Here is a 27615-nt window from a genome sequence, read left to right on the forward strand (position 1 = left end):
TGCCGGGCGTGGTTGCAGCCAGTGACGTCTCCGGTGTTCGACTCAGCGTCCTGCCGGTTGCGGAAGCGGGGTCGCAGCATCTCAGCGGCTGCATCGACGGCTGTTACATCTGCAGCCCATTGCAGCACACTGATCATCGAGAACTACAAATTACAATATTAGTGTCCGGTGAGTCTGCTTCAAGTTGGAAGTGGAGTGTTGTACATAGGGAGTGTGCTTTTACAGAATTGTTGATCACAAGTCTGCGTGTGTAACTAGTTAATATCTTACAATAATGTCGGGAAGTGAAATGTCAGACGAAGAGCAGTCTATGTCCGATAGGAGCATGAGATCCCTTTTTAGGGCGATTGCTAAATTAAAACAGTCTAACGAAGAACCTACTGCTAGATTAAAAGAGGAATTAAAACAGTCTAACGAAGAATCTACTGCTAGATTAAGACAGTCTAACGAAGAATCTACTGCTAGATTAAAACAGTCTAACGAAGAATCTATTGCTAGATTAAAAGAGGAATTAAAACAATCTAATGAAGAATCTACTGCTAGATTAAGTGATAAAATAGAGGCTTCTAAAGTTGAAATGCAGGAAAAACTAGTAGGACTCAGTAATAAGATTGCGGATAATTGTAAAAGGTTAGAAGAACATATCCAGGAATCACGTGTGGAAAAAGCTCGTATGCGAAATGATATTACTGACTTAACCGAGAGACTAGATAATGTCAATATCTTAGTTGTAAATGAAATACAGAAAAATAACGAAATGTTACGAGATGAATTTTCTATGCAAACAGAAACTGTTCGTAGAGAATTATTAGAATCTATTAAAGAGGTCTCTACCAAACCTGTGGAGATTTCTTCAATAGATAATGTAGAATTAGAGACATTAACTCAGCAAGTAGAAAAAGATCATACTGAAATAGAAAACATGAAATTTTTAATTACTGAAATATGCAGTAACCTTGAGACCTCCAAAGATAATAACATTGACGAAGGTACAGAGCGTTCACATCGTGAACACAGTGAAGAATCGATACTGGCTAATCGCGTATCCAATACAGAAATGCGAATACAGGAAATTTCTAAACGGTTATCGGAATTAGATAATAATGAAAACATTTCAAGTAGTAGAAGTAACAACGTAATCAGAGACAACAGTCGCATCTTGTTTGCTAGCTCGGACGACAACAATACAAATAAAGAAATCACGGCAAGCCAATCCGATGCAACTCCGTCTCTGCAATCTAAACAAAATCCAACTATGTCTCTCGCAGAATGTTTGGATGATATAACGACAAATTCAAATGTAGCAAGTCGATTTCCTGTATTCAAACCAGGAGGCGAACTTCACCCTATAATCTTTATAAAAGCTTTTGAAACTTCATTATCTCCTAAATGGAGTAATGAAAAAAGGATTCAATTTGTAATAGGACATTTAGAAGCAGAAGCTGTGGAGTGGGCAGTACTGCATAGAAATGAATTTAGGGACTGGGATGATTTTGTTAAGCAGTTTAAACAACATTATTGGTCAAGAGGAAAACAACAACACTTAACTTTAGAGTTGCTAGACCCTCCTCCATATTCTAAACGGTGGGGAGGTTATAGGAATTATTTCGAATAGCATTTAAACCGTGCTAAATTAATTGAAGAACCAATTATTGAAAGTCACCTAATACGAGTCCTAATTAGTAGGTTACCGTATTATGTAAAGGAAAGAATGATAGAAAAGGAATGGTCACAACCTTGTGAATTATTAGGATATTTAGAACAGTTAGATATACTTAACAGAGAAAGGGAAGACGAGAAATTTAGATTTGGTAGAAATGACAATCCTCGAAATAATAATAATTCAGAACCACGAAAATTTAACAACAATAATCATAGCCGGTTTTGTTATATAAAACGTCAATCTAAAGATAAAGAGAGCCAACAAAATCATGGTAATAACTCTAAAATGCGGAAATTACACAATAACGATCATGAGATAAACCACCCTCAAGTAATTAATGAAGGTCAAGTTGTAGGTGACGTTATCATAGAAAGTTCGGAAAACTAGTAAAGTCCTTTAGTACGGGTCAACTAAAGGGAACTGTTAGTCGAGATTATACAAGACCCAATTGCAGTTTATCATTAAGCTGCCAAATGGAAGGTGATTGGCAACAAGATTTACTTCAGGAAGACAATCAGATAAGGGAGAATATAACTTATAAACCCGCTATTAAAGGTTATATTAAAGATACCGAAGTAAATATTTTAATTGATTCGGGTAGCGAAGTAAGTATTTTATCGAAAGAATTATTCCAGCTTAAAAGAAAATATTGGAATTTCCCAACCTTGCCTGTAACTGGGGTGAAAATTATAGGAGTTACTGGTAAAAGAAGTCAAAATATTACTGAGGAAGTTTATTTAACTTTTGAGATTGCTAAACAATTAATTGCTCACTCTGTACTTGTCGTAGCCAACTTAAATGTGGCCATAATTTTAGGTATAGATTGGCTGTGTAAATATAAAGCTATATTAAATTTTAAAGACTCTTCCTTAACCATCCATAAGGAGGCATGTGCTTTTAAAGTGAGGTTTTCTGATAATCAAGTACCTGAAAATTGCTACGAATCCTTACAGATTAAGTACGCACAGACCATGAGCCTATTAACAGATTTTAGTGATCTTGAATATGAAGTATACCAAGGTCAGGCTAGTAGCAGTATCGAAACCGAAGTGAAAGAAAAATGTTATTCTACGAATTGTCTATCCGAACAAGAAAAGGAAGAGTTGGAATCTTTGTTGTTAGAATTTAGAGCCGTCTTCTCAGATGAACCGGGGAGAATTAAAGATTACGTTTGTAAACTTAAGATTAAAGATCAAAAACCATTCTTTAAGAAACCTTATCCTATTCCAGTACAATTCAAAGAACCGGCTAGTAGAGAAATAAGTAAGATGCTAGAACAAAACATTATCGAACGATCATGTAGCGCTTTTAACAGTCCTTTGTGGGTAGTTAAGAAAGCTACTGGTGGGGTACGACTGGTTCTGGATGCCCGTGAGTTAAATAAAATTATAGAGATGGAAAGAGACAGACCTATTCCTATGGAGGACGTACTTCTTAAGATTGCTGGTTCACGTTATATGAGTACAATGGATTTAACTGCTGGCTACCATCAAGTAATATTACACCCGGATTCACGGCAATATACGGCTTTTCTTTTTGAAGGCAGATCATATCAGTTCCAAGTTTTACCCTTTGGTCTTAATATATCAGTGTCAACTTTCATTAGGGCATTAGATTCTGCTTTGGGTCAGCAATAGTTACAAAAGATTATTTTATATGTAGATGATATTTTGGTAGCCACTAAAACGTGGGAAGAACACGTAACGATATTACGGGAATTGTTTGACCGTTTAATTGACAGAGGAATTACATTAAAATTATCTAAAGGAGGAAAGGAGGAAGTGAGATTTTTGGGGCATATAGTGGACAGTAAAGGTATTAGGCCAGACTCAGCATGTATTGAAGCTATTGCTCGATGTCCGAGTCCTAGAAATCGGAAACAACTGAAATCATTCTTAGGAATGGTAGGATTTCTAAGAAGATTTCTTCCAGGGCAGGATATTGTCAATCCTAAATTACTAGATTTATCAAAAGAGAAGTCAGTATGGCTCTGGGGAAAAGAGGAAGAGGAAGTTTTTAATAAGATAAAAGGAGCGTTAACAGAAGCCAAGATGTTATACCATCCAGATTTCAATCAGGACTTTTGTATGTGTACGGATGCCTCTGATTATGGTGTATCTTGCGTAATATTCCAAGGTGATCTGACCAATGAAAAGGGATTATATCGGCCTATTGGATTCGCTAGTAGAACTTTAAATAAACATGAAAGGAATTGTTTTGTAACCGAGAAGGAAGCTCTCGCAGTGGTATGGGGTTTTCAACGATTTAGAGGATTATTAATGGGAAGAAAAACAATTGTATATACTGATCATCAGGCTTTAATCTTTTTGAACAATTGTCGGTTACTTCACCGTAGACTATTACGTTGGGTATTATGCTTGCAAGAATTTCAGTACGAGATTAGGTATATAAAAGGATCTCAGAATGTAGTTTCGGATGCTTTGTCGAGACTCCCCGTAGGAATGGAGAATATTAACATTGCAGAAGAACCAGGAACAAATTACCATGTTTATTTCCTTTTAACTCAGGAGAACGAACGTAAGGTTAAACGGATAGTAACAGCTATTAGATGCACTCAAAGAAATGATGATCAATATAGGGACCTTATACAAACCCTTAATAATGGGGACGAAACAGTTAACACCCGGGGTGTGTGGTTATATTTTAACGACTTGTTGTATTGGAAAGCACAGAGGGAACACCAGAGATGGAAAATCTGCATTCCGAAAACTGTTGTGTACGAGTTAATTACTTATATTCATGAAGGTTACGGGCATTTTGGAATTCATAAATGTATTAAACATCTAATGAAGTATTATTATTTCAAAAATATGTCCCGTATTGTGAGAAGTATTATTAGGGCTTGTGAAACCTGTCAAAAGGTTAAAGTTAATAACAAATCTAAGCGTTATAAATTATATGCTGTAATTCCTCGAGGTCTGTGGGATCTACTGTCATTAGATTTTTTCGGCCCTCTGGCTTGTAGTTCAGGAGGATTAACTTATGTGTTTGTTGTAATGGAATGTTGGTCCAAACATGTGAAGCTATATACTTTGAAACGAGCGAATACAGCAAGCGTTACACGTTGCCTCACCCGAAATTACTTTGTTAACTGGGGCATTCCTAAACGACTTATGTCTGACAACGGTAGTGCCTTTATTAGCCAAAAGTTTCAAGATATGATAAAACAATATGGAATCAATCATATTTTAATTTCGAAATATCACCCTCAAAGTAATTTAGTAGAAAGAGTCATGAAAGAATTAGGACGATTATGTAGAACTTATTGTGCACATAAACATACTCGGTGGGCCAAACTAATGCCTGAATTCGAAAAGATATTAAATGAATTGCCTCACCTAACGACGGGATTATCACCTATAGAAATTTTAGGCAAACGAATTATAGGTGAGCCTTTACTAGCTGCTCTACCTTGGCCACCAGCAAATGAGATCCAACAATGCATCCCAGACGAAAAAGTTTGCGAACAGATTATTAAAAATGCCGAACGGAGAATTAAAAGTTATAATCAACATGCTATAGAACCCTCATTTCAGGTAGGAGATCTTGTGCTAGTACGATCTCATCCTAAAAGTTCTAAGATCGGTAAGGAATGTAGAAAATTCTTCTTTATCTTTGAAGGTCCATATGTTGTACATAAGATTGTACATCCCAAAGCGTTACTTCTTATGGAACGTTCATCAGGTGTAATTAAAGGATTATATAGTGTTGATCAAATGAAACCCTTCATTCCTAAATAAGTTAATATTTAGTATATGTTACATACGGAAGAGCGTTCATAGTTCATTCATGTGAAGTTTCGTGATAGTTACGTGTTATTTTAAAGAAATAACAGAAAGCTTAAACAAGTGTTCTACAATAATCTACTGGTACTTCAAAAAGAGAAAGATAACCAAAAGGGGGATTTATATGGAAGAAATTTTGCTATTAGGTCAAAAGAAATTTTGTATATTTTCATGTTTACTCGGATAGTAGGAACCAAAGGGGATGGTCAATAACTTTAGGGACCATGGGCGTCCAGAGCTATATGGCTCACGAGAACATACCAGAGTGCCTTTAATAGAGGTTTGTAATAGTGTTAATATAGAACACACCAAACGGGGCTTTCTCGCTTGTTTCTCCTAAATAAATTGCCATTACCCAACAAGGTATCCGAAGGTAAAGAAAGCCGTGCCGAGATTCTAAAGAAAGTTCGCTTGATTTCTTCTTGACCTCAGGCATAAATAAGGCATTAGGGAAAAGAATGAAGTAAAGTAAATAGTACTATTAGTTATTGTGAGAAACATATTAGTGAAATACATTTTTGGAAAGAATAACTCTAGTAAATGAATAATACTAAAACTAATTTATCACAATTTGAACGCTCTGTCCTAATGTAACCACGTGAAAGAACGTACTAAATTATTATTTACTAGCAACTATTAAATGAAGAGGAGTAATCTCCATATATTCGGTTATGAATTACCATAATAGCACAATTAAGAGTAAATGACAAATAGTCACAACAATATCGTAGTAAAAGGATGAAATCTATCTAAGAACAAGGACTCTAGCTTACGTAAAATGTGAGAAAAATGTATTACCAGTTAAATATGGTATATAGGAAAAGTTTTATTTTCGCTTAAAACCTGACAAACTGAGCTTGTGGGTGGGGTATGTAGTGGGACGCGAAATGGAAGCGTCACCCATCCACCAGTATCAGCCCAGTTTGCAGGTGAATATAAGTTTAATTTAGTTTGTTTATGTATTTTTGTAATATTTTGTAATGATGGTGAATTATCTAAAAGTTTGTATTTTTTTATGTTTCATGTACGGAGAGGGCGGCGCAACGAACGGAGACAGCATCTTCGCTGCCGCGACCAGAGAGGAAATTGCTGGCCACTATACGTCGCGGGTCGACAGCCAAAGAGCAACAGAAGATCCTGGAACCGAGTTGTTGCGTCGTGCTTCTAAAAATTGAAAATGAATTTTTTGTACTCTTTTTGTATAACAATGACGTCATAGAGAGCTTAATCTTATTGAAAATGTCAGTCCTAGTTTGTTAACGGTCAAGTTCACATATGTATGTAGGAAGCTAATAAATTAGTGGAGGTTACTAAAGTTGAAACACGTGTTCTGAGGATTTATTTATGGAGAATTATGTGAACTGATTAATAATATATTTGACAAGATTATTGGATTTTGACAGCGTTCATCGCAACTTCGAATCTGAAAAGTTTAGTCAATGTGTGATTCTGATATCGATTAAGTCAAGATAACGTGTGTCAATATAAGTTCTGAGGAGAAACAAACGAAATTTAAATTGAAAGAGTTTACGCAAACCAATTGGCCCAAGTGACGAAATTCTTTGCTTACGACTCAACTGATGTTTTACAGTTTCGTTCAAGAACCATTCTGTGACAATTTAAAAAGAATATAAATCATTTTGAAGTTGGTTGTAACTGACGTAGGTGACGAAGTCTGCACATGGTCATAGGTCGAAAGAAAACCATTTATAAACAAACCTATACGTCGTTACATTGCAACCTCCAATCCCGATTCATATTTCATATTTAGTTAGTGAGAAGAAAAGTGTTATTAAACAAATTACATTTCAATTTTATCCACGATTTCGGCTTCATTACGTAGTCTATCATTTAGCTACAAAATAGCAGGTCAGCAACTGGAAGCAGTTAATTCCATAAATTATCTGGAAGTACGCATTAGGAGTGATTTAAAATGGAATGATCATATAAAGTTGATCGTCGGTAAAGCAGATGCCAGACTGAGATTCATTGGAAGAATCCTAAGGAAATGCAATCCGAAAACAAAGGAAGTAGGTTACAGTACGCTTGTTCGCCCACTGCTTGAATACTGCTCAGCAGTGTGGGATCCGTACCAGATAGGGTTGATAGAAGAGATAGAGAAGATCCAACGGAGAGCAGCGCGCTGCGTTACAGGATCATTTAGTAATCGCGAAAGCGTTACGGAGATGATAGATAAACTCCAGTGGAAGACTCTGCAGGAGAGACGCTCAGTAGCTCGGTACGGGCTTTTGTTAAAGTTTCGAGAACATACCTTCACCGACGAGTTTAGCAGTATATTGTTCCCTCCTACGTATATCTCGCGAAGAGACCATGAGGATAAAATCAGAGAGATTAGAGCCCACACAGAAGCATACCGACAATCCTTCTTTCCACGAACAATACGAGACTGGAAAAGAAGGGAGAACCGATAGAGGTGCTCAGGGTACCCTCCGCCACACACCGTCTGATGGCTTGCGGAGTATGGATGTAGATGTAGATGATAGACAATATCTGTGGAAGTTGTATACAACGTATCGCCATAATATTTAGCCAACCAATATTGTGGGACACCAAAAACGTAAATGCATGAAATTGTTCTTACAGCGGATGTATAATGTGTGAGTGCGACGAACTATATTGAGAAACTGAACATCCATTACGTACTTGCATGTTTATCTGCGAAAATGGTCCTTGTCGGTACATCAGCATAGAGTTCGAATAGAATCGCTGGAACATTGCAAACCATTCAGATTAATCGAACATCTAAATACGCATAATGCTGGTACCATCAGGATGTGTTCTTTCTCCTCATCCCCGTGGCAGCCGGGAATAACATTTAAATCAATTGACGGCCATTGGGCTAGCGTCACGAATTTTCAAACGTCCACTGCCATGTATGAAGGAGAGTGACACCACGAGTGTTAACGTCAATCGAGGGGTGTGGTCGTGATCGTATTGAATGACATTGAGCGGTTACAAGCTTCACGCCATTGTGCTTACGTAAAAGAAAAACACCGGTAAAATGGCCAGTCATAAAAACTGGACAGATAAACATAGCTACAAGGAACAAACCTCGGTTAACGTAAGAAATATTTAACTCAATTGACAAAAGAAGCACGTACAGAAATGTTCAAAAACTGGCAGGAATGAATTAAATAGTAAGTGCAGGGAAACTAAGGCGAAATGGCTGTAGAAAAAATGGGGAGATATCGAAAAAGAAATGGTCGTCGGGAGAACTGATAAGTGAAGACAACTTTCGGTGAAACTAAACCTAAGGGCATCAACGTCAAGAATGCAATGGGAATTTCACTGTTAACGGGACCTGGACGTCATGCTCTGTAGTTTTTACTAGTATTTTGAAATTTAATAACTCAGACACTTTCATAAATATTGCAATAAAATTTTAACCAAATAGGTAGTATATTGTGATCTTAAAGTGAAAGATTTTAAAACTGTGGAATACGTATTGGAGTGAAAATTGATTTTTATTTTACGTACTGAATTATGTGTAATTTTTATTTTAGGTACACTGTACTTCCACACGATTCAGAATAAAAGGTCAAAACAAATTTTACGCTTTTAATTATTAACTTGTTGAAACAGTAAACCAAGAACATTTACCAGTTTGCTGTTTTGTGCATTTAAAAAAATGTTTTTTTAGAAGTCAATTTTCTCTCCTAATAATTTGAGAACATATTGCATGCTTCAGCTTAAAATATTTAATACATTGTGGGCTAATGTGGTTTACTAAGTAGGCAAGAACTGTATTATTATTTGCGCAAAATTCTGTTTTTGTAGCTTTAATGTTGACTGAGATAATGATATTCATGTATGCAAAAACGTTGACTACGGGAGATTGAAAGTAAACATTTACATGTCATTTTCTTCTCAATGATAATGTGTCAAAACGTCCCATCTCCATAATTCTGCTGATTCTGAGTGTCTATTTCCTCTTCTTTGGTTTTATTTCTTTTCTTTGTTGTTCTGGCCTCCTTTGTGAGGCTTTAATCAGCTTTTTCAGCCTCAGCGACCACTCGCTGCTGCATTCATAGTCCAGCACCTTGTCTGTATCTACAGAGGTAACACCATGCAGTGATGTATGGCCTCTCTTCTGCTAGGAACCATCTAACACAGCAACAATAGCAGTAGATTGACATTCCACTACAATTTTACGTTTATCCTCGCTAAATGTAAGGGATTTTTCACTATTACAGTATTTACATTTAGCAACAGACAAAAGCAATTCTGAAATCTTGCACTTAAGAATTAAAATGTAACAGTTATTTTCATTATTTATAACACCAGTATCTTGTTCATTTTAGTTAAGATGTTTCAACTTGCGTTTTGAAGCACTACCTTGGCGAACTTTTGGACCAAACCCCACTTCGCTGTGGCGTAAGTTTCATCTTTTTTGCAGTTTCCATCACTACGCTTGTGTTGATTACCGTAAAATTTACAACTCTCATTAAACTTCTTCGTTTCTGGCATTTTACGGCGTAAAATGGTTGAAATACGCAGTCACAGTAAGTTTACAAGACGAACATGCGCGAAAACGTAAGTAAACTCAAGTAATCAACTTGTATCGACAGAGAGATCGGTTGCAAGAAATCCTTGCTCAGAGTATAATCGTTATATTCGTCGAGGATATTACGCAAACGAATTGCTATGGAAACAGCGGCACCAAATTAAATAACGAGACATTGTAGGAAAGATTTTGTGTTTGACAGTAGTGTGACAGCTAGGCGTTCACGAGCCGCATCTGCTTTAGAAAGCCATTTAACACGAAAATGATGAGGCACTCTCATGTGACTACATTTTTAGAATCAGGAAGAATCACAGAATTTCATTACATAAAAACAATCCATTTTTCAGCCCTTATGACGTCGAGGGTCCTTTAAACGCAGCTCAGAGCGTGAACAGATGGAAAGAGTACACTGAAGGCCTCTCTGAGGGCGAGGTACTCTCTACTGACATGATAGACGATGAAAAGGGAGTCCTATGGAAGATATAGAGCATCGAGTATTAGAGTCAGAGCTTAAAAGATGTATGAAAGACTTTTGACGAGGGGACTGGTAACCAAACGACTGTTAAATTTGGTTTGTAGAGTTTACGAGTCTCGTAACATACTATCAGACTTTCGGAAAAAAATTCCACATAATCCCGAAGATAACAAGGCCAGATGAGAGTGACAACTACAGCACAGTCATCTTAACGACTCATGCGTCCAAGATGATCTCAAAGATAAAATACAGAAGAATGGGAAAGAAATTTAAGGATCTGTCACGTGACGATAGGTTAGGCTTTAGAAAAATTCCACAAAGTAGTAATTGGAACAACCGAATGGAAACAATCGAGTCTGTCGCTTGCTGGAAAACAAAACGGGGTATGCAGGAAGAAATCGCACACCGTCCTGTATTTGCAAGCGGATAGCTACCAACACCCTGCGCAGAGGAATGGGGTGCTAAAAACACTGGTGCACAGGGCGCGCCCAACTCTGACGCAGAGAGTCTGCCCCAAGAACTGGAGCACCTCAAAACTGTATTCCGGAAAAACAGGTACTCGGAATGGCAGATCAGACGTGCTCTCCGCCCCACCTCTGCAGTACAGCGTGTGGAGACGGGAGAAGTCACGGAGAAAGAGAGAACCACTGCCTATATACCGTATACTGGCGCACTATCGGGGAAATTAGGACTAATATTGAGGAAACACCGAGTAGGACTCCGCCTGCTTAGCTGGGTGGTAACGTGCTCGCTCCCATGCAAGCGGGCCCGGGTTCGATACCCGGAGGTTTTCTCCGCTCGGGGACTGGGTGTTGTGTTGTGCTCATCATCATTTCATCCTCATCACCGGCGCGCAAGTCGCCTAACGTGGCGTCGACTGAAATGAGACTTGCACTTGGCGGCCGAACTTCCCCGAATAGAGCCCTCCCGGCCAACGATGCCATCCGCTCATTTCCATTTTCACCGAGTAGGAACTGTCTTTTGCCCACCAAATAAAAGGCGAGCATTATTGGAAAGTGTCAAAGACGATCTCTCGGTTTGCGAAAGGCCGGCATATACCAGATTCCGTGTCAACGTGGGAAGACTATATTGGACAGACAGTGCGCCCCGTCGAAGATCGTTGCCGAGAACATCAGAGGCACACTCGACTTGGGTACCCCAACAAGTCGGCGGTAGCAGAGCACTGTTTGTCCGAAAATCACGAAATGGACTATCAACATACCAGGGTCCTGGCACAGACATCTAAATACTGGGACAGCGTCTCATTAGAGAGGCTGTCGAAATTCGTACCAGGGACGGACTCATCAACCGAGATTGCGGCTACAATCTCAGCAGGACATGGGAACCAGCAGTGAGTCTAATTAAAAAGACACTCAGCAAAGGAAACGAACGGGCGACCAGGGCGGGCGAGGCAATTACATCGACGCCACCACAGATGCCGACGCCAGCGTCTCACCGACCGCTGGCGCTCGGACGCAGACCGCGGAGAGAACGGCTCGCGAGGGGAGGGGATTTAAGACGACCCCCCGCCGTCAGGGGCTCAGTTCGTCAGCGCACCTTACGATGGCGACATGTTGAACACTAAGGACCGCCAGTACACCCGTGGACTGTTCGAGCAAGAAATACGCCGGGAGAAACTGAAGAATCACAACAGTTTTCTTGTTCGATTGTAGTTTTTCGCTTCGGTCGTATTATTCTTTCATTCTTTTCAGGAGAACCAATTAAAACAGTCAACAACGTCTGTTGTAGCTTCGCATATTGACTGAATCATTCATTCTTTCTTTTCGTGTAAAACTAGTCCGCTAGTTTACTGATTTTCAAAATCAAGTCAATAAACATATGTTTCGCTGTTGCCTGTCGGCACGGACTGCCTTTGTGACATTGACCGAGCGTTGTCCGTCAGCATTCGGCTGCCGCCGCCCGCATCCGTCAGCCCACACCGTGCACCGGTTAATGAGTTGAACTCAGAATTGAGCACAGTGGCGGTTTTACTTTATCGTGAACAGTGCTTCGTAAGCGTGTCTAACCTATTTGTGAATTAATAAAACACAATAGGAAGGACGATTCCTACTGGTTTGGTAAGTTCAAAAGAGTTAGAGAAACAAGTGAATCAACGTCCGGTATGTTAAATGCATTTTGATATGGGCGGTACCTGTGATCTTATTTCCTGGCGGGAGATCTTCGCTTTCATTGTAGGCAACAATCAAAATCACTCGCCGCGTGCTGTGAACTGAGTACCAGTGTCTCGGTATTTTCTGGTGAGGCACACAAATAACAGTTGTGATACGTGGACGTTTTACTGGACGAGGCACTTGCAATGCGACATCTAAATCCTGTGCAAGTTGCAAGGGCAGTCTGTTTTATCCAAGACGGATGGGCTTGCTGTCGTGTTTGCTGCAGATGCCAATGCCTCTCCATGCGCCATCCGTAGGGTGTGGACATGACACAGGGAGACAGGTCAGTACAGAAGGCGAGTTGGGCAAGGTCGCCGACGCATTACAGTCTCACTGGAAGAGCAATATCTGGCCATCTTGGCGTTGCGGCGTCGTACAGCTACCGCCAAAGCACTGCAAGAAAATCTCAGAAGGGCCACTGGAGCCTCTGTGACGAATCAGACTGTAATGAACAAGCTGCGAGAAAGGACCTTACAGCCCAGACGTCCTGTTCGAATACCTCAATCGAAAAGACAACATCTATCGGTTCACCTTCAGTTCTGCAGTTCTCAAGTCAACTCACAACTTCGCCACTGGCGGGAAGTGTTATTCACAGACGAGTCCAGATATCCTCTGACGCAAAGTGATGGCCGTGTTCGTGTACAGAGACCCGTGGTGAGTGGTGCCTGCCAAATGTTGTCTAGAAAGTCGACAGACTTCCAACGTTGTGTGATATTGTGGGGAGGCTTCGGTGTTGACAGCCATATGGATCCTGTCGTTGTCCATGGTCGCCTTCCCGTTGGGCACTACATCGAGAGATCCTTTTGGACCGTGTGTTGGATGCTGCATACGGTGATGGTCCGGAATTCCTTCTAATGGCAGGGGCCATGTGGCGGGCGTCAGCAGAGATGTCTTGCACTGCCTGGACATTGCAGTAATGGAATTGCCGGCAGTGAGTCCCGACTTGAACCCCATAATGCATATAGGGGACAGACTTGATCTTAGTCATCCTGTTCCTCCAGAGACGCTCTATGAACTCTCGTGGGCTCCCATTGAAGAATGGGAATGGATACCACAGAGTGATATCCATAAACTTATACAGAACTTGTCAGATGGGCGACAGACAGCAAAAGAAGGTCACGGAAGCCATACACGTTATTGACGCTCTCAAAGTCCAAAGAAAGACATTCAGGATGATGGGATGAATGATTAATTGCACTTTGTTTATGACATACGTCGGACGTTTCAGATCTTTTTACGTAAACAATCGATGATGAAATGATGTTTTGTTGTATACTTAACTTGCAAATGATAAAGGTTTAAGTTAATAACATACTCAGTCCTTAATGACTGATCAATGGAGTACGACAGAGGCCCGAAGTCATATTCCCCTAATTCTTTTGAACAGTATACTAGTCTATTACAACTTCATTTCAATCGTGTATAACACTGTGCTACAATGAAACTGTAAATCGAATGAAAATAGCCAATTCCTATCAGTTCTAATGTGCTGATCGCGAATATCACAAAGACAATTGAAAATTAGTTCTAGTTTTCATTTTACTCTATTACGGTGAGATAATTACATACCGATTTTTATGTTAAGTTTAAAATCAAATATTATAATGGTTTGTCAAATTAATAATAACTAGTAATTATATTATTGTCCCTAGTCTTACTTGTGTGCAATATTTTGATACCAATTTTAACGATCTTTTTGTCTCCCTCCTCTTCAACTTCAGTGACTTTAATAATACATGAAATAATTTTTGGACATTTGTTTCCAGATTAACTACCAGTTGTTAAAGTTGACTGTTACTGAAGTTAACAAAAATGCTACGAGTTTGTGTTAACAGTGCTGACACATTTTGCTATGTGTGTAGAAAAGTGACATTTGCTTCATAAAAACAACAAATAACTCCACTGATTAAAAAAGCTTACAGTTGCTATTTTGGGTGCAAAATAGATGATCAGAATAAACACTGGATTCCACATGTGATCTGCAACACTTGTGCCAACAACCTCAGGAAATGGATGCCTGGGAAGGGACGTTCAGTGCCCTTTGCAGTGCTCATAATCTGGCGTGAGCCAACTAATCATGTCAGTGACTGCTACTGTATGGTTCCTTCCATCAAGAAGGAGAAGCGGACAGTGATCTATTCTAACATTCCATCTGCCATACGTCCAGTTCTACCACCTCCAGTTCTACCACCGACAGAGTACGAGATTACTTCTGATGGAGATTCTGAATGTCCTGAGCCATGGACATCACAAGGTCCAAAGTTTTTTCCAAATATATCATTAACTGATGATCCACAAAAATTGTCTCAAAACGAGTTAAGAGATCTCATTAGAGATTTGGAGCTCTCTAAAGCTAAGGCCGAGATTTTAGCATCAAGACTGCAGCAGCGCAATTTTCTGGAAAGCAATGTAAATGTTTCATTCTACTGCAGAAGAGAGCAACAATTCATTCCTTTCTTTAACATGCAAGATAGTATTGTGGCATGTGTAGACATAAATGGTCTAATGAAGGCTCTCAGAATTAATTGCAACTCTGATGAGTGGAGACTCTTTATTGATTCGTCGAAGTTGAGCTTAAAAGCAGTGCTTTTACATATTGGTAATGAGCTTCCTTATACTCCAGTTGGGCATAGTGTGCATATGAAAGAGTCATACCAAAACATGAAATTTTACTAGAAACCATCAAGTATAATGACTCGCAATGGCAGATTTGTGGTGACTTGAAAATGGTTCCACTGCTATTAGGTATGCAGTTAGTGTATACTAAATATTACGGCTTTCTCTGTGAGTGGGATAGCCGAGCACGTACATCTCATTACAGGAAACATGAATGGAGCACCAGAAAATCTCTTCAACCAGGTATAAAGAACATTAAGAAAGACTCTCTAGTACACTCTAAAAAGATTCTGCTCTCACACTTGCACATCAAGTAGGGTCTCATGAAAAACTTTGTTAAGGGAATGAACAAAGATGGTGACGCGTTTAAGTACTTAAGGCGAAAATTCCTTTACTTAAGTAATGCCAAATTAAAGGAGGGCATCTTTGTAAGCCCACAATTTGAGAGCTTTTTGAAATCATACAAGGGGAAGAAAAGCATGCATGGAAAAGTTTTAAGACAGTCTGTTTACAGTTCTTAGAGAACAAACGAGCAATAAATTACAAGGAGATTGTAGATAACATGTTGTCATCTTACGAAAAACTTTGTTGCAACATGTAACTTAAAATGCATTTCCCCAAAGATTGTGGTGTAGTAACTGATGAACATGGGGAGCTCTTTCATCAAGATATTGCCACATTTGAGAAGAGATATGCCGGAAAGTGGACTGTCATAAGGGATGTCCCCGAGAATGTGTATAAACGTCAAGGCAAGTGAAAACGGTCATCTTCTGAATTTATCTCTGAACAAAATGTGTAATTCTATATACTGTACATATGGACATTTAACATTTGTAATCCTTTATATGCATTTGTCACCAGTTAATTTATATATTTTCTTTTGTGCTTTACATAGTTCTGGTACAAAGTAGACTTACAAAGTATTTTCATTCACGTAATATTATATCCATTTTTACTTAATATTTTGCTGTTGTTCTTCCCGAATGCCACTGAAATTTATCAATGCATAACACATAAAATGATTCAAGTAATTATTCACTTAAAATTTGTTATGTTGAATCTTGGAACATGAATGCATATTTAGTTAGTGCGTTATTTATATAAAATGTAGATTACTTTTTAAAAAAAACTAGAGCTAAATATTTATGAAGATGATGATTTTGTGTCATTTTATACTGAAATAAACATAACTAACTCAAAATCATGCAATTTACACACTTTCACTTCAAATTTGTTGTTCAGTGTAATCCTTGCTTTGTGGGCAAAATTTCTTCGGGTATACCTGCCTCCTTTAAAATCTATTATTCCGGTACTATTTTGATTATTACAGAAATACTTAACGTAAAATATGGAGTCTCTGCTCAGAAAAAAAGTCTTCATAGTTCTTGTGCTTCTAAAAAGGGGTAGCTGCAAGATGAAAGACTCTCCACTTGCATTAGTCAGACAGATGACAAACACCAGGCTAGATGTACGGTTCGTTTATGTTCCTTCAGTGTAAAGATTGACAGGGCAAAGGATCTTGTTCAGCACAGTAATTCAACACAGCAGATGGGCACAGAAACACAGTTTGCGGGGGTTCCATTTCATTAAATAAATTTTACGAATACAGCTGAACGAATGAAGTTGCTGGAGAAAAAATTGCATGAGAGGTATTGCTATAACGCATATTCAGATGCTGTGGAAAAATTGGTGGATGCTGATAATATGTGACATTCCTCTTCAAGTTCAGTATTTCCACTTTCGCGTAATGTTTTTGTTCTTCGTTTAACTTCGCCAGCATTGGCACAAGCGTTAGAGCAAAGTTTTTGTCTTCATTAATTTCTTCCTTTGGTTTCTCTTTTAATATATTTAAAGATATCCATCGTATGAAGAAATCTTCTTGGCATTTCTATTAGTAGGATGTGTTACTTTTGTGCTCTGTGCTGCATCGTTGTTGTTGTTTTGTGAAGATAACCTGGTGGGCGCACATCCATCCTTGTATCCTTTACTATTTGCCAGAATTTCGATGTTGCTGCAGATCAGTTTGCCTTCCATTCGAGGGAGCAGAAATAACATTGCATCGAAGTACAGATACTTTCTCCGTTTTCCTGCAGTCTCGCCAGAGGAGACTTTTTCTGCGACGTCAATTCTCTCGCGAAACAGTCCTTCAGATTCTTCCACTTCTTTTGAATTTATTTACCTGTCATGAATAAAATTAACACTGTGTACGATACACTTTATTGTAAGTATGTAGCCTAATATTCCTATGACTAATATTAATTCAGTTACTGAATATTATTTCTTCCATATATCTTGCAACTGGAAACAGCTCTCGCTCATTACACAACGAATATCTGCTAGGAGCCACTACAATCAGAGAAATTGTGAAGGATACATGCGAGCGCTGTGGAAATGTCTACATCCCGTTCGTATGGCAGAAAAAACTGGATGATTATTGCCCAACAGCTTTTAGACAGAACTGACTTTCCAAATTGCATTGATGCTGTGAACGGGAAGCACGTAAGACTGAAGAAGCTTGCTAACAGTGGCTCGGAATTTTGTAGTTATAAGAATTTTTTTTCGACACGATTTTTGGGTGTAGTGGACGCTGACTATTTGTTTCACTGTGATAGGCGTGGGCTCACACGGCGGTAGTGGGGATTCTAATGTATTCAAGAAATCCAACTTCTATCAAAGACTGAAACCTAATCAGTTAAACTTTACAAATCCTCAAAAATTACCTCACGACGAGGAAGGAGAACTTAGCCTTTTAATTTTGTAGGGGATGAAGCATTTGCACCTTCTAGACATATTTTGCGGTATTATTCTAGTAGAAACCTGACAATGAAACACCGTGTTTTCAACTATAGACTTCGTCGTGCTCGTAGTATGGTGGAATGTACTTTTGGGATTTTGGCTAACAAATGGAGAATATTTCATCTGCCTCTCGATGTGGATGTCGGTTTTTCAGACATAACCGTAAAAGCATGTTGTATTCGTAAGAAGAAATGACGGTGTATGAATCGAGGACGAGTCATACGAATGCCTTCAGCAACACTGTGGGCCTTCAGGAATTACAGCTGATATGAGTGGTACGCAGATTAGGGATTACTTTGCAAACTGCTTTGTGACTCCACAAGGATCAGTACCTTTGATATATCACAAAATATAAATTGTAGTAATAACGTTGTCTACATGAATGTATAAAATTACTGAACTTTGAAATACCTTTGTTCAGTGACTGCTTGTGAGTATACATTCTGGGCGTCCACAAGTTTTAATATTCAGATAAATCTGCAAGGGTGAAATTAATAGCATCTGCTGTATAACCCTGTATAACAGTTATGCTTATCAACAAATTTATACAACTACAGCCAATGACAATAACAACATGAATAATAATAATAATAATAATAATAAAATGGATAACTTATCTGACAAAAGAAAGAGTTGTTTGGTGGGATTTTGTTGTTTTTTACGTAACTGAGTACAGTTTAGAGCAATAACGAAACAATAGTAGGTAAGCTTTCGTAACTCTCCATTTCGCATTTTTGTGTGAGTGGGAGTTTTCGTGCTTTTTTTTTATCCCTCAGAGTTGTATTAGTTCACCAATTACCTTCCGGGCTGAAAATTAGATATTCTTCTGCTGCACGCATACAAGGACTTGTGCTGACTGTAAACTTCCTTGTTTAAAAAAAATTCGCTTTTAATCACGCTTATTCGATTTCGTCGCTACCTCAATCAAAGGATCTATTCCCAGAGGTCCTAGTTCCTTTGCGGCTAACTATTCCTCGTAATTTTCTTTTTTGTTCCCAGAATGAGATTTTCACTCTACAGCAGAGTGTGCGCTGATATGAAATTCCTGACTGACTAAAGCTGTGTACCACACCAAGACTCGAACTCGAGACCTTTGCCCTACGCGGGCAAGTGCTCTACCGACTGAAGTACCCAAGCACGACTCCAACCCGTTCTCACATCTTTACTTTTCTGTTAGTATTTAAAATAGACTCAACATAATTCTTGTTTACACTGAACACGAAAGCCGGTTCCCCCATAGCAAACAACCAACTCGAAACACGAAGTTCCGTTTGTGGAAATGGTTAAACTCAAGTAGTAATGCCTACCAATATGGTCACTTAACTACAATACAAATGAAGAGCTGAGACCCATAAGGGTCTAAAACTCACCGCCATCGACCCCACATTTAAGTGAAAAACAAAGAACCCAGTGACACAGCTCTTCTGGAATTTTGATATATGCGATGTGCGCCTAGAGCACAGATAAACGTGACTCACCACAAGATCAACAGATTTCAGAAGCATGAATAAATGCTACAATCTCACAATCTACGGTGATATTGCTATATGCCCTTACAATTCTCAGCACCTCAAACAGATTACTGTATGATAAATTTCATAACTTAATATACTATAACTCATTCAGAAACCCACAAAATACACTGAAGAGCCAAAGAAACTGGCACACCTGCCTAGTATCGTGTAGGGCCCCCGCGAGCATGCAGAACAGCCGCAAACCGACGTGGCGTGGACTCAACTAATGACTGAAGTAGTGCTGGAGGGAACTGACGCCATGAATCCAGCAGGTCTGTCCATAAATCCGTAAGAGTACGAGGGGCTGGAAATCACTTCTGAACTGCACATTGCAAGGCATCCCAGATACGCTCAATAATGTTTATGTCTGGGGAGTTCCGCGGCCATGGAAGAGTGTTCCTGGAGCCACTCTGTAGCAATTCTCGACGTGTGGGGCGTCGCATTGTCCCTCTGGAATCTCCCAAGTCCGTCGGAACGCACAGTGAACATGAATGGATGCATGTCACCAGTTAGAGTCGTATCTAGATGTATCGATGGTCCCATATCACTCCAACTGCACACGCTTCACACCATAACAGGATCTCTACCAGCTTGAACAGTCCCCTGCTGACATGCAGGGACGATTGGTTCATTAGATTGTACCCACATCCATACACATCCATCTGCTCGATACAATTTAAAACGAGACTCGCCCGACCAGGCAACATGTTTTCAGTCATCAACAGTCCAATGTCGGTGTTGACGGGCCCAGGTGAGGCATACAGCTATGTGTCGTGCAGTCATCAAGGTTACACGAGTGGTCCTTCGGCTACGAAATCCCATATCGATGATATGTTTCAAATTCACTATACTAATGAATATATTTCTGCAGATACTGGATGCAGATGCGATAGAAGTTACGTATATGCCCGATAAAATAATTTTTGTCCATTTGTCCGCTCTCCATAAGATTTTTTAAACTCATTTCGTATGCTCAGAGGAATATAATCGTTTTTAATTGGCTTGTGTACTTGTTTTTCAGATCCACAAACAAGTGAGAAACTTCCATCAAGCTACACTGAAGAGCCAAAGAAACCGGTACACCTGCCTAATATAGTGTAGCCCCCCCTCCCCCCCCCCCCCCCAAAACGCAGAAGTGCCGCAACACGACGTGGCATGGACTCGACTAATGTCTGAAGTAGTGCTGCAGGGAAAGGAACACCATGAATCCTGCAGAGCTGTTCATAAATCCGTAAGAGTACGAGGGGGTGGAGGTCTCATCAGCACGTTGCAAGGCATCCCAGATATGCTCAATAATGTACAAGTCCGGGGAGTTTGGTGGCCAGCGGAAGTGTTTAAACTCAGAAGAGTGATCCTGGAGCGACTCTATACCAATTCTGGACGTGGGGGGTCTCATTGTCCTTCTGGAATTGCCCAAGTCCGTTGGAATGCACAATGAACACTAATGAATGCGGGTGATGCTTTCGTACGTGTTGGATGTCAGAGTCGTATCTAGACGTATCAGGGGTCCCATACCACTCCAACTGCACACGCCCCACATCCGCACAGAGCCTCCGCCAGCTTGAGCTGACATGCACGGTTCATGGATTCATGAGCTTGTCTCCATACCCGCACACGTCCATCCGCTCGATACAATTTGAAACGAGACTAGTCCGACCAAGGCAACATGTTTGCTGTCATCAACAGTCGAACGTTGGCGTTGACGGGCCCAGGTGAGGCATAAAACTTTGTGTCATGCAGTCATCAAGGGTACACGAGTGAGCCTTCGGCTCCGAAATCCCATATCGATCATGTTTCGTTGAATGGTTCTCCTGCTGACACTTGTTGATAGCCCAGCATTGAAATCTGCAGCAATTTGTGGAAGGATTGCACTTCTGTCATGTACAATCATCTATATACCAGGATTTATACCGAGCGAACTGGGATAAAAGTCTACCGCAGTGCGTTATCACTTGGTGGCACTGACGTAAACTTCTAGTTGCGTGGCTTGAGGGATAGCTGTGCACATCGTGAATCGTGCACATTGTTTATTAAATCCTTATGCATTTGTCCTATAGGGCAGTTATGTCATGAAAGTTGCGCATGCGCAAAAGGTCCTTAAAACATGCACAAGTGAAGGTGTGCCCGCGATCCTGTTGCCAAGTTTTACTGAGTCGAGAGGGGCAGTTGCGCGGTAGATGTAAGTGCCGTATATTTCAGATTGCTGTGTCTGTGTTAGGTTTAACAGCATTCAAAGAAAAAAAATCCGCTAGGTGCCGAAAGCTAGGGTCTTCACATGATCTTGTGCTCTTACACAGCAGCCGCCACTGCTTTCATTATCCTTCTCTGGTTGAAACAATTCAGTCCAGTTCCGAATAATCCTGCAGCACACTTCACCCCGTAGTTTATCTTTCATTTTGCGATCACTATTCTCCTTTAATATCCTACTGTAGGGAGTGGGCCTCTTTTCTACTTCTGCATTTAGTCTTTCTGGATCGACAACACAACTTACAATGTCTTCCGTAGCGCAACTCTCGTCATCGAGACATGCTGCTGGCGCACAGAACGCGTCTGTCTGCAAACACTGCGAGAGCGACTGAGAAACAGCATCGCCAGTGCGTGCAGGCCAGTGCGTGTGATCCATTCAATATCTGCGACTATCGCGTCACACGTGAAATAGAGCAGGTTGCGTTTCTTAAATCGATGCTACTGTTTGATCGCAGCTGCCCGCGCTCGTATTGCAGCCACCGAGTTTCATTCTTGAGACAAACTAATCGCACGACGGAAAATCGCCTGTGCGCGTCTAGCCTTAGAGCACTGCGCAAAAATTTGAAGTAAATCGATCAAGCACTCTTCGAGATTTTTACTAACAACGTTTGCATATTACATCGTATAGTCTATGACTGTCCAAATTTTACTAGAGTATCGTCTGAAGGAAATCAGTGTAGAACAATTCGAGATTTTTGCTAACAACCTTTCCTCTTTATGTATTATATACATATTTATAAAAAATAATTATTTAAGAAAGATGTATCCGTCCTAACGTTTAGTAGAGCGTTGTGTAAAATTTTGAAGTAAATCGGTCAGGAAGTTTTCGAGATTTTTAGTGAGAACGTTAAACGACGACTTGTGTTTATATAGTAGTACAGATACATTACATTTATTAAAGTATGTATAGCCTAGGTCCGTACATGTATTTAGTGGAGTATCGTGTAAAAATATGAAGTAAATAGGTGAAGAACTTTTCGAAATTTTTGCCGACAACTTATGCCATTTTTTGTATAGTATGTAGGTATTTATGTACCATATACATTAAAAAAATAGGCAGTCTATGTTAGTTAGAACTTTTTTTAGAGTATTGTGTAAAAATTTGTAGTAAATGCGTCAGAAACATTTGGAGGGTATGCCAACTACATTTTCCCTTTGTAAAATAGTATATGTATTTATATACTGTGTATACTAACAATCTGTAGCCTATGTCCATTGAAAGTTATCAGTCTTGTGAAAAAATTTGAAGAAAGTAGGTCTAAAACTTTTCGTAATTTTTGCTAACAGCCTTTCTCATTTGTACAGTATATATATAAATGTGTAGCTTATGTCCAGCTGAACGTTCGTTAGAGAATTTCGAGATACTTGGTAACGACGTTAAACAATGATTGGTCTGTATATAGTAGTATATATGACATCCATTTCTGCCCGTAATGTCCTCGTTTACATAAAGTAAGCGTTTATTTTATGACTTTTGCTTAATCCCATACAGATATCGAAACAATGTCCGCCTCCGTAGCGTAGCGGTAGCGTTACCGCCTATCACGCAGGAGGCCTGGGTTCGATTCCCGTCAGGGGACTGGGTGCTGTGTGTCCATCATCATTGTCATCATCATTGACTCGCGAGTCGCCAATGTGGCGCAACTAAAGGACTTGCAATACCGCGGCCGAACCCCTCCGAATGGGGCCTCCCGGTCAACAATGCTATACGATCATTTCGATCGAAACAATGTCAATTTAAGAAGCATAATATATTAGAAAACAGTGGTTAAAGAGAAAACTCTTGTAGTTACTCAGATATTAACATTCTACTGTCTAAAAATCTTCGTTATTCGTCGAGTTTTACATGAGGACCGATATACAACCTATCTTTTAAAAAACGTGTTCAAAATTTTGTTTATAGCCTTAAAACAACCTCCTGTAGAACAACATATTTCTCGTTTCCACATATCTTTCGGTGCAATCAATTGTACCGAAAGATTTCCTTAATGTAATACAAATAAGTATACCGAAAAAATACCACAGTTCAGATAAAGATAAACTGAACAGTATTTCTGAAGCAGTCTCCAAGTGGATACCTGGTCGAGAGATTGGATTGAAGTTAATGACGTCATGCGTGGTCTGTATCGTCTGAAACACAGTGGGACTGTCTGAATGCCTGGCGTGTTCTCTTGTGACGCTCGCCGCACTACTTGCTTTGGAATGGTCAGCTCTACAGTAATTTCAAATCGAGTTTATCTTGTAGGAGTGTAATACCCGAGAAGCTGCGCCACACACGGCCAAATAATTTTGAAATAACAAACTACCAAAAGTAGCATTTTAGAGCAATTTTCGAATTAAAAGCCTATGACGCAGCGGCTGAGGTTTATAACTTATTTTATAAAATTAAGATATTCTACTTTACTTAGTCACGTAGCTATGAATAACTTTTTTTTTTTTTTTTTTTTGAGCTGAGAATTTAAATTTTACTTCCAAGCAAAGTATTAACAGTAACATATCGCAACTATAAGCAAACATGTAATGAACGAAACAGTCTATCCAAAGTTTTATTTACTGTTACGAATAGTTTCGGACGAATTACCATATTCAGAGGTAACACTGAATTCCACTATGGTGACAAAAATAATGGCATACCTCCAAACATATTGTCGGACCTATTTTTGTCCGGTGTAGTGCAGCATTTCGGCGTGTAATGAACTTAAGGAGTCGTTGCAAGTCCCCTATAGCCGTCCATAATTGTGGAAGTGTTGCAGCTGCAGAATGTTGTGCACAAACTGACCTCTCGATCATGTCCCATAAATGTTAGATGGGATTCATGGCGGGCGATCTGGGTGGCAAAATCATTTGCTCGAATTCTCTAGAATGTTCTTCAAACCAATCGTGAACAATTACGGCCCTTTGACGTGGTGTATTGTTGTCGATAAAATTTCCGTCGTTGTTGGGCATCGTTTTTGTGCAACGCAGCTAGCTCTTTATTCCCATGAAGTAATGAGTGCTGTCGACAAGGCATCCCAGATCTATTCCATATTCCTAGATTTCCAGAAGGCTTTTGATACCGTTCCTTACAAGTGACTATTAATGAAATTGCGTGCATGTGGAGTATCGTCTCAGTTGTGTGACTGGATTCGTGATTGCCTCGCAGAGAGATCACAGTTTGTTGTGATAGACGGTAAATCATCGAGTAGAACAGAAATGATATCTGGCGTACCGCAAGGTAGTGTCACAGGCCCTTTGCTGTTCCTGATTTACATAAATGATCTAGGTGATAATCTGTGCAGCCCCCTTAGATTGTTTGCACATGAAGCTGTAAATTACCGTCTAGTAAAATCATCAGACGATCAATTAGAATTACAAAATGATCTAGAGAGAATTTCTGTATGGTGCGAAAAGTGGCAATTGGCACTAAACAAAGAAATGTGCGAGGTCATCCATATGGGTACTAAAAGAAATCCGATAAATTTTGGGTATAGGATAAATCGCACAGATCTAAGGGCTGTCAATTCGACTAAATACCTAGGAATTACAATTACGAGAAACTTAAATTGGAAATACCACATAGATAATATTGTGGGGAAGGCGAAACGAAGACTGCGCTTTGTTAGCAGAACACAGAAGATGCGACAAACCCACGACACTTGTCCGTCCTCTGCTGGAATGTTACTGTGCGATGTGGGATCCTTACCAGGTAGGACTGAAGGAGGACATCGAAAAAGTGTAAAGAAGGGCAGCTCATTTCGTGTTATCGCGCAATAGGAGTGAGAGTGTCACTGATATGATACGCGAGTTGGGATGGCAGTCACTGAAACAAAGTTTTCTTTGCGGCGAGATATATTCACTAAATTTCAATCACCAACTTTCTCTTCCGAATGCGAAGATACTTTGTTGTCACCCACCTATGTAGGAAGAAATGATCATAATAATAAAATAAGAGAAATCAGAGCTCGAACGGAAAGATTTAGGTGTTCATTTTTCCCACGCGCCATTCGAGAGTGAAATGGTAGAGAAATAGTATGAAAATGGTTCGATGAACCCTCTACCAGGCACTTAAGTGTGAATTGCAGAGTAACCATGTACATGTAGATATAGATGTAGATGAAGACCATGAATGGCTCCAAGTAGCCGAACATAACCATTTCCAGTTAATGATCGGTTCAGGTGGACCAGAGGACCCAGTTCATTCCTTGTAAACACAACCTACACCGTTATGGAGCAACTGCAAGCTTGCAGAGTGCCGTGTTAACAAATTGGGTCCATGGCTTCGTGGGGTCAGCGTCACACTCGAACGTTACCACCAGTCTTTAACAGCTGAAATTGGGACTCATCTGAGCAGGCTACAGTTCTCCAGTCGTACAGGGTGCAACCGATACGGTCGTGAGCCCAGAAGAGACGCCGCAGGCAATGTCGTGCGTTAGCAAACGGCCCTCGGTCGGTTGTCTGCTACCACTGACCATTAACGCCAAATTTCGCAGCACTCTCCTAACTGATACGTTCGTAGTACGTCTCAAATTGATTTGCGGTTAATTCACGCAGTGTTACTTGTCTGTTAGCATTGACAGCTCTGTGCAAACGCCGCTGCTCTCAGTCGTAAAGTGAAGGCCGACGGCCAGTGCGATGTCCATGGTGAAAGGTAACGCCTGAAATCTGGTATTCTCGGGACACTCTTAACACTGTGGATCTCGGAATATTGAATTTTCTAACGATTTCCGAAATGTAATGTCCCATCCATCCACGTACCATTCCCGCCGTGCGGCCAAAATCACATTGGCAACTTTTTCACGTGAACCATCTGAGTGGAAATGACAGCTCCGCCAACGCATCCTGTGTATGCGATACTGCCACCATCTGTATTTGGGCATATCGCTATCCTATGACTTACCTCAGTGTATAGGGCTGTTGGTACCACCGGTGTGCGGCAGCACAAGCACAAGAAGAATACCTAAAATCACCACAAAATACGACAGTGTGTCAAAGAGCCGGCGTTACTATTGCTACGGAACGAGTTGTCACTACCATTTTATCATAACACTAACGCCAGACATTTGAAGATGAAAGCGGTGCTCTTGAGTGTTTTAAATAAAAAAAAAAACAAAATCACTGACTTCTTCTGCGACAGAATGTCTCCTTTCTCTAACCCACGTCTTGATTCCGGCCTGCTATTGGTTTCAACCCGGCCAGAGAAAGAAATTCATGGAAGAGCGAGGTGCTCGCATGTTCTCCCGTGACACATTTTCGGATTTTCGCCGATCTGTTGTTCACAATTTCCACTTGGGCTTCTGTGTGATGTAGCCGATATATTAGCATGTTAAGTTCAAGCAATTTAGACTTTCAAAGTTTTTAAAATAAACGAAGAAATCGTGGTTTAATTTATTTAGTGTTGCACGAACAACTCATGCCTATGCGATCAGTCATCAAAAGCATTGATGGTCAAATATAAAAAAATGCTTACTAATAGTGTTTGTGGGTATTAACACATTCAATTTCAAAAACCTCAATGACCTGGCTGTGGCCAAAAATCGCAGACTTTCTCCTAATTGCTTACTGACTGTCTCATTGTGGTATTTTTTTCGTTCTTCCTCATATTAACGTTAGTAAACAATTCCTGTCCATTGCGGACGTTTAGGACGCTGCAACTGTTGAAATTCTGAAACATGTCTTACAAGACATACAAATGAACATTTTATTGCTAATTTAAATACAAAGTCTTAATATGGACCGAATTGTGAATACAGTATCTCAATCTTGTACCAACCACGATTTATCATTTTTTACTGTGTTACCAGTAGGATTTTTATAGCATAC

General features: G+C 39.9%; 1 protein-coding gene across 1 annotated transcript in view; it reads left to right on the top strand.

Moving 5' to 3' along the window:
- The window catches only part of LOC126153521 (putative ankyrin repeat protein RF_0381), a 155121-nt gene that overhangs the window by 69683 nt on the left and 57823 nt on the right, over positions 1-27615 (top strand). The window contains exon 2 of the mRNA XM_049916077.1: positions 20591-20646. Coding sequence (XP_049772034.1) covers positions 20591-20646 — 56 coding nt within the window. The remainder of the gene's footprint in view (positions 1-20590; positions 20647-27615) is intronic.

Source organism: Schistocerca cancellata, chromosome 2, assembly GCF_023864275.1.
Source record: "Schistocerca cancellata isolate TAMUIC-IGC-003103 chromosome 2, iqSchCanc2.1, whole genome shotgun sequence".
In the NCBI taxonomy this organism is placed as follows: Eukaryota; Metazoa; Arthropoda; class Insecta; order Orthoptera; family Acrididae; genus Schistocerca; species Schistocerca cancellata.